Below are 17,530 nucleotides of genomic sequence, written 5' to 3'. Positions count from 1 at the left end.
TGTATTTTTGTTCATAAGTATTTGTTGATATCATGGAGATTCGCTTACTCAGCACTGGCGTTGCGTTTGTTCACTAGTCATTGAAATTCTTATGACTCGCGTAGAAATAACGTAGTCGGTCAGCTCCTACTGGCGACGAGAATCACTCGCTCTACTACAATGAAAAACTAGTCGCAGCGCTACACTAGCAGCGCTTTAATTGGGGCCATACAGGAACTACAAACACAGAACACCGTCTACAATTGTTCTTAGCGCTACTGGCGGCGTTGTATTGTACTAAAGTGACCACAGTATTCTGGCTGATTTGGCGACAAGCTGAACGGTTTAACAGTTGTCGAAGCGGGTTCTAGAGGAGTGTTTCATGGTGTTTCAAGCTGCTGTTTGTGTGTGTGTGTGCGGCGTCGCGGTATTTGTTGGCGTAGTGCGGAGCATATTCGGCTATCTTAACTTGTGTACACACTGACCGCGATTATGTGTTCTGAGCTTGGCTCCTAGCCTGTGGGTTCGTTGTGTCTTGTAGAGTTGAACGTGTTTGAGTAGCCCGGAATGACAGCGTGAAGCGCCCCAAAGAGCGGTGGTGTCCCGTGATCCGCCGACGATCGGAAGACCCGCGTCAGCCCGGCGCGACGTCAAGTGTTGGGACGCAGCTAAGTGCTGCTGCTGTGTGTTGTCCCTTCTCATCCCTCGCGACGAGGGGTCCCGTTGGTGCCCGACGGCGTTGTCTTTGCTGACCAGGGGGGCGGTGTTCTGCCCCTGTGCACACATGCGCCGCCGAGGCTCGGCCGCCGAAAGTGCTCGGGGGCGTTGATGCGGGCACGTGCTTGTTCTCGTTAGACTTGGCGGTTCTCGCCTGCTTGGCCATGACGGCCGATGCTATGGTTCAAAACCAGGACGTGGCCTGCTACCTGGTCACCAAGTTGTCCTGGAAGGGCAAGTGAGTATTACGCGCGCTGCTTGCTTCCGTGCAAGGGTCGGGAGTGCCTGTTTGCGATGTGTAGGCCGAAAGAGCCTCGAACAACAGTGCGCGCCTTTACAACGGTCACTCGTTTCACCGTACGGTTTATCTTCATATGTGCGAAGTTGCTGTCGGCTTACGGCGCTTCGCTGTAACGGCAGGCGGCGATTTTGGATTGACGCTTAGTAGCCTTGGACACTACGCGACACTAATGTATGTAGTACGCATGACACCCGGCGTCCGCACAGCGCATTTTGATTGAAGCTGGCGCAACAGGGCGTGTACAGCTGACTGACTGTGCGACATTTGCATGCTGCGGTGTGCAGTGTAGGCACTGGGTACGCGTGTCAGTCAGTGCGCACGGCGCTATTCCGCGTATGGGAGGAGCTGGAGGCCACGGGGTACGCGTACAATGGGAATTCAGACTTGAGCAGTATAATTTTTGTCGAGGCACCTTCTGTCAGGCAAACTCAATGAAGCGCACGCCGTTAGGGTGCCTTTTTATCCCGTGTTTTTTTAAAAAATTATAGACAGTGCTTTCTAGTTACTGTCCATGTTGTTCAAATTCTTGACCTAGATTTGTATTTTAAGTCATGTTTGACTGAACCCATTGGTGAAACCAGTTACAAAATAAGCGAAAGCATGCAGTTTCTGAATGCATGTGGTTTTAATTCATTTGACAACTTGGGTGCCTCTGAAACTTCAGAAGACTTCAAACTGCAACATAAACAATGTTCACAATTCCTGCGAATATGCAATTCAGTTGCAACAAGTTAGATGGGAAGTCGTTTTTGAGGGCTGCAGTTTCTCAGGTTGTGCATAGCTTTTATTGTTCATTCAACGTAACACTTCAGTTCACCTGTAAACTGTTGAAGGTGGTTGTTCCTCCAGTGATAGGTATGGTAATTGAACATGACAGGTATAATGAATAAGATCTCAGTTGTTTCAAATGCATCCAGCCCCGGTGTGAATGCTACATGGATAAACACTACTCGGGTCTTTAAAGAAAGAAAATTGCATGTGCGAATTGTATAACTTGAAACTTGACTAATCATGACTGCTTACTTAATTTCTGCAGCATTTCAACTGGTTATGTACACAAATTTGCAATTTTCTTTATGGAACCACAGCTGTGCCTCATCATTCTTCAATTGTTTTTATCACTCATTATTCCCTTTAAGAAACTCTGAATGCTGCTTTCATAGCAGTTGATTGTGTCATCTCGTACCTTGTCATCATGGAAAACCATACGCTGTCCACACTGGTCAGTGTTGCGAGTACCAATTCTCAGTGTGCACTAGTTGGTCAAGCTAGTTGAAACTTGCCGACAGATGCGCTTCTAAACATTGTTTTCATGTCACGCAGGTGTCAAGTGCATTGACAGGACAGGCTGCAGAAATGCTGCAATGACATTGAATGCCTGTCTCTGCAGAGAGGCATTGTGCTGGATATGACGCCATGTGAAAGTGCAGGGGCAGAGGAACACCTTAGCGCTTCTTCTTAGTGCTAATTTTTCTGAGCAGAGGAAAATTGGTGCTAAGAAGACATAGGAGGAGGGGCCAAGTGCTCGTCTTGTTTTCCCAAGTGCACTTATTTTTTAGTGCCACTTCCCCTCAACAGTTATGCAAGGCCAACTAGTGCAACAGTTAGTCTAAGAAATTGGAGCAGTCACTGAAGGCGATTAACTGAATATACAAACTCAGGCTTCCTGCCTTCTCAGACAGTTGCAGATTAGTAGGCACGGAGTGAAAACACCACATAGTGAAAACTAAATGCACAGAACTACAGCCATAAATTGCTAATCCATAACTTGCCACTGATACCACGGAGCACTTCTTTGGCACATAAAACAATGTAAACTTTATTAGGTTTCTCACTACTACTTTCCACTGCTTGGTTCAAATAATTAGTAAATTTTATATCCCATAACTCTACTGTGGACATGAGGAACTCTACAATTGTAGATTCATTAATTTTATCATCAAGAGGTCTCAAAAATCTAAGTGTAAGTGCATGAATATAAGTGTAAGTGCATTCTGCATGGACTTAGCCACTTGTGGAATCAAACCTGTGACTTGTTGCTCACCATCACATTGTCATAGCGACTGAGCCACCAATGTGGCCGGTCAGCCACATCATTCAGAACAATAAATGTTCGGGCGCAACGCAGCCATAATGACTATCCAAGTATGCAAATTGTATTCTTTTGAGATGTAAAAGAATTCAGATCAAATTTTGACTTTTTTTTTTTTTTGAGCCGTGAATGAGGCTAGGCCCACAGGTTAGGCCCACATTGTTGAACCACAATATCTTCGGGATCAGCCAATGAGAATGGTTAGTAGCCAGAATGGAAACTTGTCTGACAATGCCAAGAATGCTATTCGCTTTAGAAGGAAGGATATGCCCTCGTATTTAGGCTGCTCTATCTTCGGGATGGGCCCACGAAAATGGTTAGATAGATCACCAGAAAGAAATCTGCTCCTACAGGGCCAAGAATGCTATTTGCATTAGAAACATGAATAGGCCTTCATTTTTAGACTGAATTATCTTTAAGATTGGCCCACCAAAATGGTTACATAGCTGGGAAGAAAATTGGTCAGAGAATGGCAAGAATGCTGTTCGCATTAATAGTTCTACTTACGCAAGGTTCATATTCTAAAGTTATCTGAGGAAAGACACAGTGTTCATGCAAGATGTCGGGAGTGTAGTACCCTGGCTAAGAAAAATACCCACTACCTGCAGGCCTCTAAAACAGTCTGCATTGCCTAAGGCAGAATGAATGGAACAGGAAAGGACTTATTATTTAGCAGTTTTAGAAATCATTTGATCGGAAAAATAATAGCTAAATTAAGTCCCCACTTGTGGTATAATTTTGGCTGTGATGACTTCTTGGAGTCTTCAGGTAATCTTGTAAAAAGCAAAGGAACATAATGTGCCATTAACACGATAGTTGTGTGACTGTACTAACAATGCAGACTTTATGGGACTCTGCAGTAATTTTTATGTTAAAATATTTATGTGCCACACAGAACTGTGGATATTCATTTTCTGTATGATTCTAATGCTGCCATACAAGGAAGTCTGTTACGGTCTCGAATGCACTGTTTGTCACCACCTGGAGGGCAGGCCTCGTCAGGCACACACACTCTTTAGCCTCCCTCTGATGTGGCGGTGTATGCTTGTATGCTGTATGGGAAAAGTGACTCTTGCAATAAAACTTTCGATCTTTCAGTTGCGCAGGCCCTTACACATTTGACTTCTTAGTGCTACAATAATGTCACTGCATGTAGCAGTAAGGACGTGTTTCAATAGCTTAGCATTTTAGAGATAGTAATACCAGTTGGCCAAGCTGTGTTGTCATAGCATCTCAAGTGAGTTGAGAGTCTCTGTGAGAGTACTGACAAGGGGCTTTTTGGATGAATGAACTATAAGGGTTAGCAGTCGTGTACCTTGTTGGAAGCATTATTAGTTTGTGATGAATTATTCAAGCATGTTCTGCATAAGTGTATAAGGTGGAGGCATGTAAATAAACGTTGCCATCTAGCTGACTGTGGCAAAATTATACAAAAGGGTGCATTTCCATGTCTTTTAAGAAAGAACTCGGCTGTTGAGAAAAAATTTGTCTTGGTCAGTACGTCAAACCCAGTAGCTTTTGTGGGGCAGTTGCTCTACCATCTGAGCCTATTTGAACAGCTTATTTGTTTCAAAGCTTTCACGGCTTTGAGTCGTTAACTTTTGCCTTATGCTATCACCTGCTAGAACCTTGGTTAGCTTTGGTAGCAGAGCATTTTCCCTGTAAAATATCAGCAGACCTTTAAGTTGCCAGTCAAGGTTAAACTCTGTTTCCAAAGATTGATCTTTCAGGACACTGAAATGAGTAAACTCAATGTAGCATTCCGCTACAAGTCAGGTGAATGGCAATTTTTGTATTTGAGGAATCTCTAATGTCTTAAATAAGTGAAATAGAGATTGTTGACAATACAGAGTGAAAAAAAAAAAAAAAAACTCCGAGCCAACTGTGATATCTGAAAGCATATTTTGCAAGCTGTATCTAGTGAAGATAGGTTAAAACTGTGCGAAACATGAGGACAGCGAAAGAAACACACAACACACCACGAGCTCAGTGTGTTTCTTTCGCTGTCCTCGTTTCTCGCGCAGTTTTAACCTACCTTAAATTATGAACTAACTAGCCCTCAAGAACATCCTACTAATGTATCTAGTGTACTGTTTAGCTGTGTTCTATGCTTTTGTGTGGCATCCATCCTTTACACTGTTTTGTGGATCTCTATACCTTTGTAACCCTAAACTGAGAGGGCTGTGTGGCATATTTTCTTAATACAGTCGTTGATCAAGCCATGTCATGATCACGTCATGTGAGATAGTTCTATTCATGATCATATAGCTGGTAGCTGCCGGGTCTCAATGCACAGGAGCTTTTTGAATCCTGTATAAGGGGCTTTCTGTCTGTCAGCATGTGGAGGGAACAATTTTGTGCCCGTAAATGTGCTAATCTGTGACAATCGGCTTGCAGATATGCGCGGGTGTTCTCGGTGGGCACCCAGGGCATCCGTACCTACAGCCTGCCCTACATGGAGATCACCAACCAGTGGAGTTATGGTGACTTCCTGCGCATCCAGCCCTTGGGTGCGGGCTACGAGTTCTCCATCACGTTCCGTAAGGGTCGCAAGGGCGAAAACAGCATGCGATTCCTCTCCGAACACCGTGCTGACATCATCACCCGCGCACTGGTGAGACCTTCAAGAGCAATAACCATTATGTGATGACTTACGTGGAGATCATGGTCAACGAGGCACACAAGGCTCCTTGTGTATTGTCAACACAAGGAGCCACAAGATGCATTTTTTTCAAATGTGCAGTTGCCACTGTTTGGAATTGTTCTGGACTTTTTTGGACTTTTCGAAGCTGCGACATTAAATAATTTAAAATTACTTACATATAGAAACAATTTTAAGAGGCATGCATTAGTATATTTGCATTTAAGGTTTGTCTTAAAGGGGCCCTGAACCACCCTTCGCGCTTGGTGAGATAATAGTCCGCGGGTACCATACGCTGCTGTGAACATCACGGCAAAGTTTTGCTGTTGTACACAGTGCGTGGAGCTCGCAAGCGGATTGCAAAGTCGCCTTTCTCTCAAACACTCTCTTTTCAACAGAAGGCCCTGTCCTCATTCTCTTCTAGACGCACTATTTCGTCATCAGACGCACTATGTCGTCATCCCCTTAAACGGCTGCTATTGGCCGATAGCCGACATCAAGCTGCGGTCAGCTGCATGGCATAGATACCGCGGCTGCCGTGGGGTGCCGCCACAAGTTCACTGGCTAAGTGCACTGCGGCTTGCTGAGGACAAACACGTTTGGCTTATGTTTAGCACGTCGTAGGTACCAAAGGTGGCAGTCGTAGCATCAATGCTAACATCCAAAATGAAATTTGAACTGCACGCCACAGCGACATTTAGAAGGCGGAGTGTTGTGGGCACGCCCCACAGTGCCGTAGCCTTCGCATTGCAAGGCATTAAAAAATGAATGGGAGCACAGCGGAGGCCATGTTTGATTGTGAATAACTCTGCTTCTGCTGGACGCATTGAAGTGCTTTCTGTGGCAAAGTATTCCTGAAATGGCCTATTTTCACTTCAAATGCCGTTCTCCACTTCGATAAAAAGTGGTTCAGGGCCCCTTTAAAGTAAGCAAAACATGGACGCTTGATGTCTTTCTCTTGCACTCGGGCTAATGTGAAGCAGAACAGTATCAGCTGTTCAGCATGTCATGCATAATAGAATGTTGCAGGCAAATGAAGTGAACACGGAATGGTACAAACACAAGCACAAAAACAAACTTTTGTTGTGGAAAGTCTCCTATTTCTGTCTTGCAAATTTGCACCGCATTTCACAAGACCGTTTTGCCGTCGAGATGACTCCTCTATGTTACGTATTTTGTTACTTTTACCACCTGTGCTCTGCTGTATCAAGTTTTTGTCACATGTTCACTTTTCTTCAATTTGTCCCCCCCTGCAATAATGCCTTTGTGGCGCTGCAGGTACTTGTATAAATAAATAAAAATAAATAAATAAATAAAAGTCTAATGATCGCGTCGTTGTTCTTCATTTAGGACTATTAGCCATTAGACATGAGTCAAATGACGCTTGCTGGCTTTTTGTATACCTCAAGTACAGTTCTCCTATTTCTTTGCTCTAATTTGAACCACCTTGGTTGTGTTTCAGTGGTCGGCAGATGTACAAACAGATTAACACTAGGTTTAAGAAAAATAGCTTCTGTTAGCAAAGTTTTTAGTCTATGCCACTTGGATGCATAGGCTTATACAGGCCCCCTATGGTTACTAAGTGGAAATGCATGAGTGTGCGTGCACACTAAGCCCGGGCCACTCTTGGCTGTGCTGAGACAAGAAATCAATAGAATTGGAGGAAAGGAATCTGTGCTAAATGCAGCCCCTGCACTCTTTTTCAAGCTTAGACTATGGCACCTCTCGTGACGTCAGTATTTGCTGATTCACAGAGAGTGGCAAAAAGAAAGGTCATGTGGAGATCATGTCTACTCGTTCATTTTGTTGTGGGAAATTGAAATAAAGAAGCAGCAGCTGGCAATTTCGGTGGCAATTTTCTACGTAGCATTCATATATTGGCACACAGGACATGATGATGAAGTTGGATGAATAATCGGTCTATATAACTAGGCCTAATATTTTCCTTTGGTTTCCCTTTAAGGGCATTTTTTTTTCATCTTGATGACAGCCGTGGAGCTTCTTGGGAATCTTGATGTCAAGTTGTGTGCGATGTAATAAAAAAACAAGTGATTGAGGAGCAGCATGCACATTCAATATTTAAGTGCTTCACATAAATATGCAGAAGCATAAGGCCCGATGACACAGTTGCTCGATGAGCTACGGAACCATTTCCAGCATGATGGTTACAGAAGTTGACTCTCTCATATATTAGTTCTTGTCGAATAATTAGTGCCTATTTATTTATCAGTGTTTGTTAGTTTTATTTAAAGCTTTCTTCAATAATATTCAGTTCCCCGCATTGAAACAAATATCTGTGCTTGAAAAAGTTGTGGAAAAAGCTAATTGTGGTGTTCAAATGTAAAGATGCTGAAGTTCTTTTCCCTACTTGTCCCTTTACAGGATTTCAAGCACCTGTTTGGTGAGCCTTGCAAAGAGACTGCGGTAAGCACGCCAGCAATTTTGCTGGTTTTGTCTTTGCAAGTGTACGGCAAGGCTTTGAGTAGCTCCTTGAATCAATGCTTCTCACTGCCATGTTGCATTGGAGCCTATAACATGAAATAGTGATAATACAAGTTGTGTTGTTAAATTTTGTCCCTTAACCATCTCAGGGGCAGTTTGTTTCTCCAAATGCAACTATACAGGATCAATTCTTTTATTGCAGATTTAAACTCTTTAGAGTGACCTATTTCGAAAAAAAAAATGCACCGAAATTTTTCTAGTGACCATACAGTGACACGTAAATATTTTCCATAGGTAAGCATGCATTGTTTATTCACGAATACAGATGGGCTTGCATAAATATTTATAGTAAAGAATAAAAAAAGTAGATATACTGGAATAGATATATTCTGATTTGGTATTGGGCAGTAGTCTGTGTTGAAGGAATTACCGTGTGACTCACTTGTTGAAATGCAATAGGCGTACACATCCCTAGCATGATCGAACTGTGTATGTGAGTGTATGCAAGAAAACTTGATGGTTGCGCACCCGTCAAAAAAACCAAACAAGTTGGAAACTTGCAGTACTCTTTTGTCCCATTGCCAATGAGGGGTAGTTAGTTTTTGCAAGTCGCAAGAAAAACGTAGGCATGGCAGAACCATACATGTATGGCAGCATAGTTTGGATATACCAGCACCCACCTATGGGCAGATGTAATCACACTCCTGTGGGCAATGAATGAGTGAGCATCTAGTGGTGACCCTTTGAAAGATTCGAAACCAGATAGACATCAGTCGTTGCGAGTGCGTCAAATGGGAACAGCCTGCGAGATGAAACCAAAACTAATCTCCGTGTGCCTGCACATGCACGAATGCACGAGCAGTCAGCAACACACTGACGTAAAGAAGTCATGGAACTAAAACGGACTGCGGAAAGAAAAAAGAAATACTTGTATCCACACAGGGTGGCAGCACTTGTCGGGCAACAAAGTTGTTGGCATGTTGTTTAAACGTACAGATGATGTCATAAATATACAACATTGACCATTTGGGACTTATTTGCAGCACCGTATGTTTACAACTTTGACCCTCAAAGGGTTAGCATACACTCCAGTAATCTCCCAAAGTTTCGCTTCCCTGTTAGCTTTCTAATTTTCACTATGAAGTCATAAGCAGTTTCATCATCTTCTTGCGATCGAAAGAGGATGGTAAGACTGCTCATGAAAGCATAACTTGTAGCTATCTCATTAAATTATGGGACCTAGTGGTCTTCTAAATGCCCAATAATATCTTCATAGCTCAGCTCGTTGACCTTTTTTGGGTGGTCCTGCCCCTAGACCACTCGTGCTGCACTGTCCGTGAGCAATGTTATGAGTAGTGCTTGCTTTCTCATTGGTTCCACGCTTTTGTGGGCTTCAAAGTAAGCCCCCAGGCGAATACGGTATGTCGGCCATATACCTTTCACATCTGAAAACTCTGGTGGCTGCCTGGCACTCATGCTTGCGTGGGTCTGCTCGTCTCACGCCAACACGCTTCCTTGTCGCCACCGCTATGTCACGTTCGGGCTGGTAGCATGAGGCAGTGATAATACAACAAGAATGAAAGGGTCTATTCCTGCAGCACGCCCTTTTTTACCGTAAGTCTCTGACAGTGCAATCTATGGTTGTCCATTTGTGTTGGCTGGGGTTTGTCGACTGAGCATCACTCGCTGCACCTGCTGGCGTTGCTGTGGCATTCTTGAACACGAGGTTGTGGAATGTGTGAAGGTTTGGTGGAATGCATGAACACTCATGTGCCAAGAATTGGGCTTCTTAATTCAGGAAATTTTCACTTCGTTTCTTGCTGTAGTGCGTTAGCTATGGTCTGACTGTGTTTAATTTGATTGCTTTGCAGGAATATTGCTGTTGATTCAGCGGTCGGCATGCAGAGAGCTTGATGTTTTTCATATAGAATTGGACAAGCTTTGAATACCCTTTCCCTTTCTACGAAAGGGACACATCTAGCATCTCCATTCTATTCCCATTATTCTAACCACTGGTAGGCGCCAACTTTAGGCAATTATTGGACGTATCGATAGGACATGAAGTGCCAGGGTGTAATTTTTTCTAGTGGTGCTCGAATATTCAAAAATTCGAATCTTCCATTCGAATATATTAGTACTTGAAGGTTCTTCTACTGTTCGAAATATTTGAACCCCCGAAAATTGCTGGTTTTTTTTAAAGTCTGCTTTGCCGCAGTAGAGACATGTTATGCGAGCATACAGATTGTATCGCGGTGAAGCATATCTGCCGTGCAGTGAAGCATACTAAAAGTAAGGAGGTCCACTGTCGTGGGGCCCCACTTTTTGCTTATGGCTACTTGACACTATTAGTCCGAGTGCCCACACTGTGCTGCCACTTATGCATCTGACCGCAGCCACCAGGTGGAAACTTTTGTCTGCTACTAATCTAGTTAAGTGCCTAAAAACATAGTTTCCAAACTGCAAATTGGACCAAGTAGCAAGCAAGACCAAGTATTTAAACCATTGTTCTAAAGTAGTTAAGTACCACCAGGACGCTTCAATGGCCAGCTGGATTAAAATACTGGCTTTAGAACAAGCAAGCAAAATTTCAATACCAAGCAACCCCAATATGCCCCCAACCACGAAAGCTTCTGAAGAGGCTCCTTCCACATCAGCCCTGTAGAAAGACTTTAATGAGCTCATCACCCAGCTGCAATTTTCCCTTGCTTCTGGCAGTAATTTTCTCTTGAGGTCATTATCAAGGAAAGCTCGCTTTCCTTGGCAATGACCTCAAGGGCTGTTGGGACAGACCTTGCAACTAGTGTGTCATTGCCTGCACACATGGACCTCAGTCGGCCAAAAACAGCCTCAATAGGATTGCTATTGCACTTCCTCGTCAAGACACACCGGACACCCCTGCTTAGGAGGTACCGTGTCGTCTGCATCGTAGATTTTGCGCTGAACAACAAGGCATCAAACGTGTCTTCCGTGAAGGCATCCCCTCCTGGTGCAAGTGATCTTTCTTGGACGTTCTTAATGAAATGTACAAACTCATTTTCCAGCAAGAGCAATTGATGGTTCTCCTGGTGTGAAATGGGCATTTTGCAGTCACTCTCGCTGTAGGTTGTCATAAATGTCAAACCACTATTTTATTTTCTTCATAAAATCAATTGTAGGGCCTGCTTCCATGAAGACTTGTGTAGCTGGGTCGCTACGAGAATTTGCTTGCAGATGCTGCACTGCTGCAATCACTTGTGGCGAGAATACTTGTGCAGCTTGGAGCACATTCATCTTCTCCAGATTTGATGGGTAGACATGCTTTTGCATCAGATTTCTAGCAAGTTTCACCGCTTTGTCCATCTGGAACTCGTACAGCCGCTGGACAAATGTTCTAGTGATTGTGCCCGAGACGTCAGTAAGGGTCCGCTCAAGAAACTGACTCCGGATATCTTTCAGAACGTGGCAGGGATCGAAACTCAGAAAGATAACTCTCTTGTTGTCCCATGGGTGGCTCACGCTTGTAGACAAACAACCATTTCCCAGCAGCTTAAACATTGTATTGTTTGCAGAGTATTTATCAGTCACTATCAGTCACCACAAATCTGCATGACTCCACTGTTGCTATGACTTTGACCCAGGCAAAAAGGTCCCTCTCACTCTGCTGCTTCGTAAAATAACATGAACAAGGGATTCTGTATGTGCTGGTCACACCTTGAAGAACAAAGCACAATGCTGTATTTGCCAGGATCCCCTCTGTGCTGCAAAATGCGCGGTTCGGCCTGTCTTTGAATCCAAAAATGGTGTCTGCCTTTCGGTCATACAAGCACTTCGGTTTTATTGCAGCCTCATCAATTATCAGTGATGCCATGTGTTGCTTGCCGCTCAACATCGATGCCTCAAGAATAAGTCTTTCTTTCATGGGAGTGCTCATTCCTGATGTTGGGCTAAGGCCAGCATGTTTCTGTAATGTGCACTTGGTGGGCAGTGTCAAAAGGTTTGATGCCCTTGCATGGTCATAGCCTTTCGGCAATGCAAAGTGCCAAATGACGCATTCCCTTATGATATCTTCAGGGCAGCTTGGGCCATTTACACCATAACTTTGAATTTGATGCAATAGGAAAGCTGCCTTCTTCTCTCCTTTGTGAGAATCCTCAACAATATTTTTTGCACCAAGCCCTAATTGTAATCTTCACGGTAAGCACTCAAATTTATTTTTTCTTCCGTTACTTGCCGAGTAAGGTTGCCGCACCTTGAGCTGTAGTAGGAAACTTGAGCATGTGCTCTAGCTACCAGTGAAACATAATGACTCACTTATTGATTGTCATTGTTGGTGGTCTATGTGGAAGCACTTCCAGTGCACTCATTCAGTTTGAAATTCTGTGTAGTCTTCCGCCCTTGAAATGTCCTGCGACGACTCTGGTTCATTGGCTTTTCGTTTATTTGGTTGCGATTGTGGTGGCGGGTCCCTAGCCTTTGGTTCTTTGCGAGGCTTTTTAGAGCTCGGTGCCATGTAAGACGGATAATCCTCGAATACTGTCGGCACGATGCCAGAACGAAGTTTTCTGATATGGCACCCTTCAACATAATCACTTCGAAGAAAGTGCCTGCTGCAGACTACTGTTGATGCTGACTTGTCATTATAAGATTTTCCTTTGATATGTTTTTTTGCCATATTGAACACTGCTGTTTGCCGACCGAAAATTGATGAAATGAAGTGCCAACATTCTTCCCAGGCCGGGATTTGAAAAGCAGCACGCAGTAGTAGACCATTGTCACGGAACTGGCTTCACAGGCTAGGTAAAGCACTGCAAATGTTCGTGAAGCACTCACTGCAACAAATTCATCCCTGCCGAGTCCATGTCTTGAAGCACTTCACAAAATAATGTCCAATGGAAAAATTCTGCATGACATCATTTCTCTGTGCATGATGAAGCTGCAGTGCACGTGGTACAAGATGACGACTGGCTGAGTGGCAACATTGCGGCCTCCTCGAACATTCCAAACTGAGCATACTATCCGTGCGCACTCCCAAGGGTGGGCCCGCGACGCCACCATGCAGCGGTTCATTGAACTGATCATGGATGGACACACCAAGCATTGCGACCGATCCAGAAATTCCAGTATCCAATATTCCTATCCAATATTCTGTCTTGTGGGCTCTTATCTTTGCGCTACCATATATTCAGCAGACTGTAACCATATTGTGGAACATCAAGTTTTGCTAAGTTTTATGTTTGTATTTTGTTTCTGTTCTGTATTCTTTATTCTTTTTCACTTGGTGGCCTTCTATGCACGCTTTTTCCGTCTCGAGTGGAGCGTTTTAATCATCTGGGTGGCGCTTTCCTCTCTCTGTAATCGTTTTTATTTTTGCACACCTGACAGTTGTTCAGTTAAACCCAGCTATAACAAAGAGGTTCATGAGGTAAAATAGTTGCATATACCAAGTAGTTGGATAATATCCAAATCAGGATATAGTGAACTTTTATGATCATATATGATGAGTTCATTATACACTTTAAAACAAAGCTGCATGCAACGGTACTGAAACATTCCATGGTGATCAGATTCTTACAGCAGCATGTGTAAGCAACCCATCAACTCAGTACAGTCTATAGCTTTCTGTCAGGTTATGCGTCTTATTCTGATTACACGGTTACATTGTAAAAAATGCTCAAAGGGCGAAAAATAAAAATAAAGAGCGGCTGCTGGTGGCTTTACATAGCACATCGCAGGTTGTAGATGTTCAGAGTTCCATATTTTCAATGTCGACGAGATAGTTCAAGTGGCTGAGGAGTTCTATAGAGATTTATACAGTACCAGTGGCACCCACGACGATAATGAAAGAGAGAATAGTCTAGAGGAATTTGAAATCCCACAGGTAACACCGGAAGAAGTAAAGAAAGCCTTGGGAGCTATGCAAAGGGGGAAGGCAGCTGGGGAGGATCAGGTAACAGCAGATTTGTTGAAGGATGGTGGGCAAGATTGTTCTAGAGAAACTGGCCACCCTGTATACGCAATGCCTGATGACTTCGAGCGTACCGGAATCTTGGAAAAACGCTAACATAATCCTAATCCATAAGAAAGGGGACGCCAAAGACTTGAAAAATTACAGACCGATCAGTTTACTGTCCGTTGCCTACAAAGTATTTACTAAGGTAATTGCAAATAGAATCAGGAACACCTTAGACTTCCGTCAACCAAAGGACCAGGCAGGATTCCGTAAAGTTTACTCAACAATAGACCATATTCACACTATCAATCAGGTGATAGATAAATGTGCAGAATATAACCAACCCTTGTACATAGCTTTCATTGATTACGAGAAAGCGTTTGATTCTGTCGAAACGTCAGCAGTCATGAAGGCATTACGGAATCAGGGTGTAGACGAGCCGTATGTAAGAATAGTGAAAGATATCTATAGCGGCTTCACAGCCACCGTAGTCCTCCATAAAGAAAGCAACAAAATCCCAATAAAGAAAGGCGTCAGGCAGGGAGATACGATCTCTCCAATGCTACTCACAGCGTGTTTACAGGAGGTATTCAGAGACCTGGATTGGGAAGAATTGGCGATAAGAGTTAATACAGAATACCTTAGTAACTTGCGATTCGCTGATGATATTGCCTTGCTTAGTAACTCAGGGGACCAACTGCAATGCATGCTCATTGACCTGGAGAGGCGAAACCGAAGGGTGGGTCTAAAAATTAATCTGCAGAAAACTAAAGTAATGTTTAACAGTCTCGGAAGGGAACAGCAGTTTACAATAGGTAGTGACGCACTGGAAGTGGTAAGGGAATACATCTACTTAGGACAGGTAGTGACGGCGGATCCGGATCATGAGACTGAAATAATCAGAAGAATAAGAATGGGCTGGGGTGCGTTTGGCAGGCATTCTCAGATCATGAACAGCAGGTTGCCATTATCCCTCAAGAGAAAAGTTTATAACAGCTGTGTCTTACCAGTACTCACATACGGGGCAGAAACCTGGAGGCTTACGAAAAGGGTTCTACTTAAATTGAGGACGACGCAACGAGCTATGAAAAGAAGAATGATAGGTGTAACGTTAAGGGATAAGAAAAGAGCAGATTGGACGAGGGAACAAACGCGAGTTAATGACATCTTAGTTGAAATCAAGAAAAAGAAATGGACATGGGCAGGACACGTAATGAGGAGGGAAGATAACCGATGGTCATTAAGAGTTACGGAATGGATTCCAAGGGAAGGAAAGCATAGCAGAGGGCGGCAGAAAGTTAGGTAGGCGGATGAGATTAAGAAGTTTGCAGGGACAACATGGCCACAATTAGCACATGACCGGGGTAGTTGGAGAAGTATGGGAGAGGCCTTTCCCCTTCAGTGGGCATAACCAGGATGATGATGATGATGATGATGATTTTCAATGTTGAATTTGTTTTAAGGGATTTATATTGCATGAATATTGCTAAGGTAAATTTTGGCAGTTTGAGATACAGCTTAATTTGCTGTGTCTGGGTTCATTACCATTGGGCTTGACTGTAATTATTTCTCTGATTGTATGGTGGTGGTGGCGCACACACGCAGTGTTACCGGGCACGCAAGGTTCATTGGTCGGACGATGAGCAAACCGTGGAGCTGGAGTTGGGCTGCCAGGGTTTGGTGCAGCGGGATCCTGCCCGGAAAGGTCAGGTCCTCGCCACGTACCTGTACCGTGATTTGCGGGGCATGGCCGCCCTATCAGACGCACCAGGAGGTCTGGTGCTTGCTACTGGACACGAGCGCCTGGTAAGCACTACATACACACCTCTTTGTAATGAAGTCGCATTCTGCAAAAAGATAGCTTAGTTATATCCGATATTCTTTAGTTATGTCTGACAGCATTTCTGGTCTTATGCCAAGCTCGCTATTTGTATATAGTTCCAGAAACACTGTTGGCCTCATACTTTGATGCATTCAGTGCCAAGAAATTTGTGAAAATGATAGTATCTTAGAAAGTGATCACCTGAAAACACAACCCCTGAATTTGCACAACACAGCCTAAACTGCTGGTATTGTGCACTCAAGGTCGCACTTTGCGTCATCATCTGCATCATGACAGGCGAATGCGAAACTCTCCAATAGCCTTCACCATCTTTAAATTTCAAATACACTCAATGACCGATTTTTCAGTCATGCCTGAAAATTCGGGCGCCTCTACGGCACCGCCATGTACTCCATAGTCGTTGTATAAGAACGTCTGAAATATCAGACGCAAAAAAAAGAACCTTCGCCATTCGATGTTCTGGACTTTCTTCCGTGACTGCGGGTCCGAAATAGCTTTAATTGAAGCCACTACCGCCGCCTTTTTGATTATTTCGCGGCCTCGAACAGGCACTCTCGCGCGCAGATCCGCTGGCAGTCGTAGCCACCACCACGAGAATGCTAGGCCTAGCTACTTCGACGTTCGCTACCAAGCTTGTTGCTGTTCGGTGCCGTGTTTTTTCATTGAAACAATTGAAGCTCGGAAATCACGGCGCGTTGCATAATGCTGGTTTCCGAAAGTCAGCTTTGCCTCATTACATCAGTGTAACGTGGTGAAGCATAATAAAAGTGTAAAGGGGTAATTGTCACGGTTTCCCTTAGTTACAAACTCCTGTACCCGTCGTCTCCTATCACAGTATGAGCACACCCGCCGTGGTTGCTCAGTGGCTATGGTGTTGGGCTGCTGAGCACGAGGTCGCGGGATCGAATCCCGGCCACGGCGGCCGCATTTCGGTGGGGGCAAAATGCGAAAACACCCGTGTACTTAGATTTAGGTGCACGTTAAAGAACCTCAGGTGGTCAAAAATTTCCGGAGTCCTCCACTACGGCGTGCCTCATAATCAGAAAGTGGTTTTGGCACATGAAACCCCATAATTTAATTTTTTTTAACAGTATGAGCACCGTGAGTGTAATGGCAGTCCTTTGGAGCTATTTCGTAAGTGCCTGTGGCGATTTGAGCCCTTGGGAGCAGAAAAGACATGTATTCGTTTTTTTTACACTGCCCAATTTTTCTGACATTTTCATGGCCCCTAGGAAGTAAAAAAAACCGGACGTTGACTCTAGACCGAACCACAAAACTGCACAAAACCCTGTAAAGAGTGTTTTGCATTATATATATATATATATATATATATATATATATATATATATATATATATATATATATATATATATATATATATATAAACCACGAACAGTAATTTTTGCATGAAAATATCTGAATCACAGTACCTAAATTTTAACGAATTCCAGGATGGAACTGTTTCATTCTTTGCCAGAACCATATCTTTTTAAGAATTTGTCAACAGCTAGCACTTACGTCAAAAGATTTATGCATGCTCCACAGCGATTCGAACTATTCACTTTGCAATTATTCAACACTAATTA

At 43.7% G+C, this 17,530-nt stretch overlaps 1 protein-coding gene across 1 annotated transcript in view; it reads left to right on the top strand.

Annotated features, from left to right (window-relative positions):
* The first annotated feature begins 205 nt into the window (after positions 1-205).
* Rme-8 (receptor mediated endocytosis 8) overlaps positions 206-17,530 on the top strand; it is a 187,602-nt gene continuing 170,277 nt past the window's right edge. Inside the window, exons 1-4 of the mRNA XM_075695386.1 lie at positions 206-934; positions 5,487-5,703; positions 8,113-8,154; positions 15,707-15,907. Of these exons, the coding sequence (XP_075551501.1) occupies positions 861-934; positions 5,487-5,703; positions 8,113-8,154; positions 15,707-15,907 (534 nt within the window). The 5' untranslated portion in view covers positions 206-860. The remainder of the gene's footprint in view (positions 935-5,486; positions 5,704-8,112; positions 8,155-15,706; positions 15,908-17,530) is intronic.

This window comes from Dermacentor variabilis, chromosome 6, assembly GCF_050947875.1.
Source record: "Dermacentor variabilis isolate Ectoservices chromosome 6, ASM5094787v1, whole genome shotgun sequence".
Classification (NCBI taxonomy): Eukaryota; Metazoa; Arthropoda; class Arachnida; order Ixodida; family Ixodidae; genus Dermacentor; species Dermacentor variabilis.
Note: the sequence above shows the minus strand (reverse complement) of the source record. Positions and strands in the feature narration are given on the sequence as shown.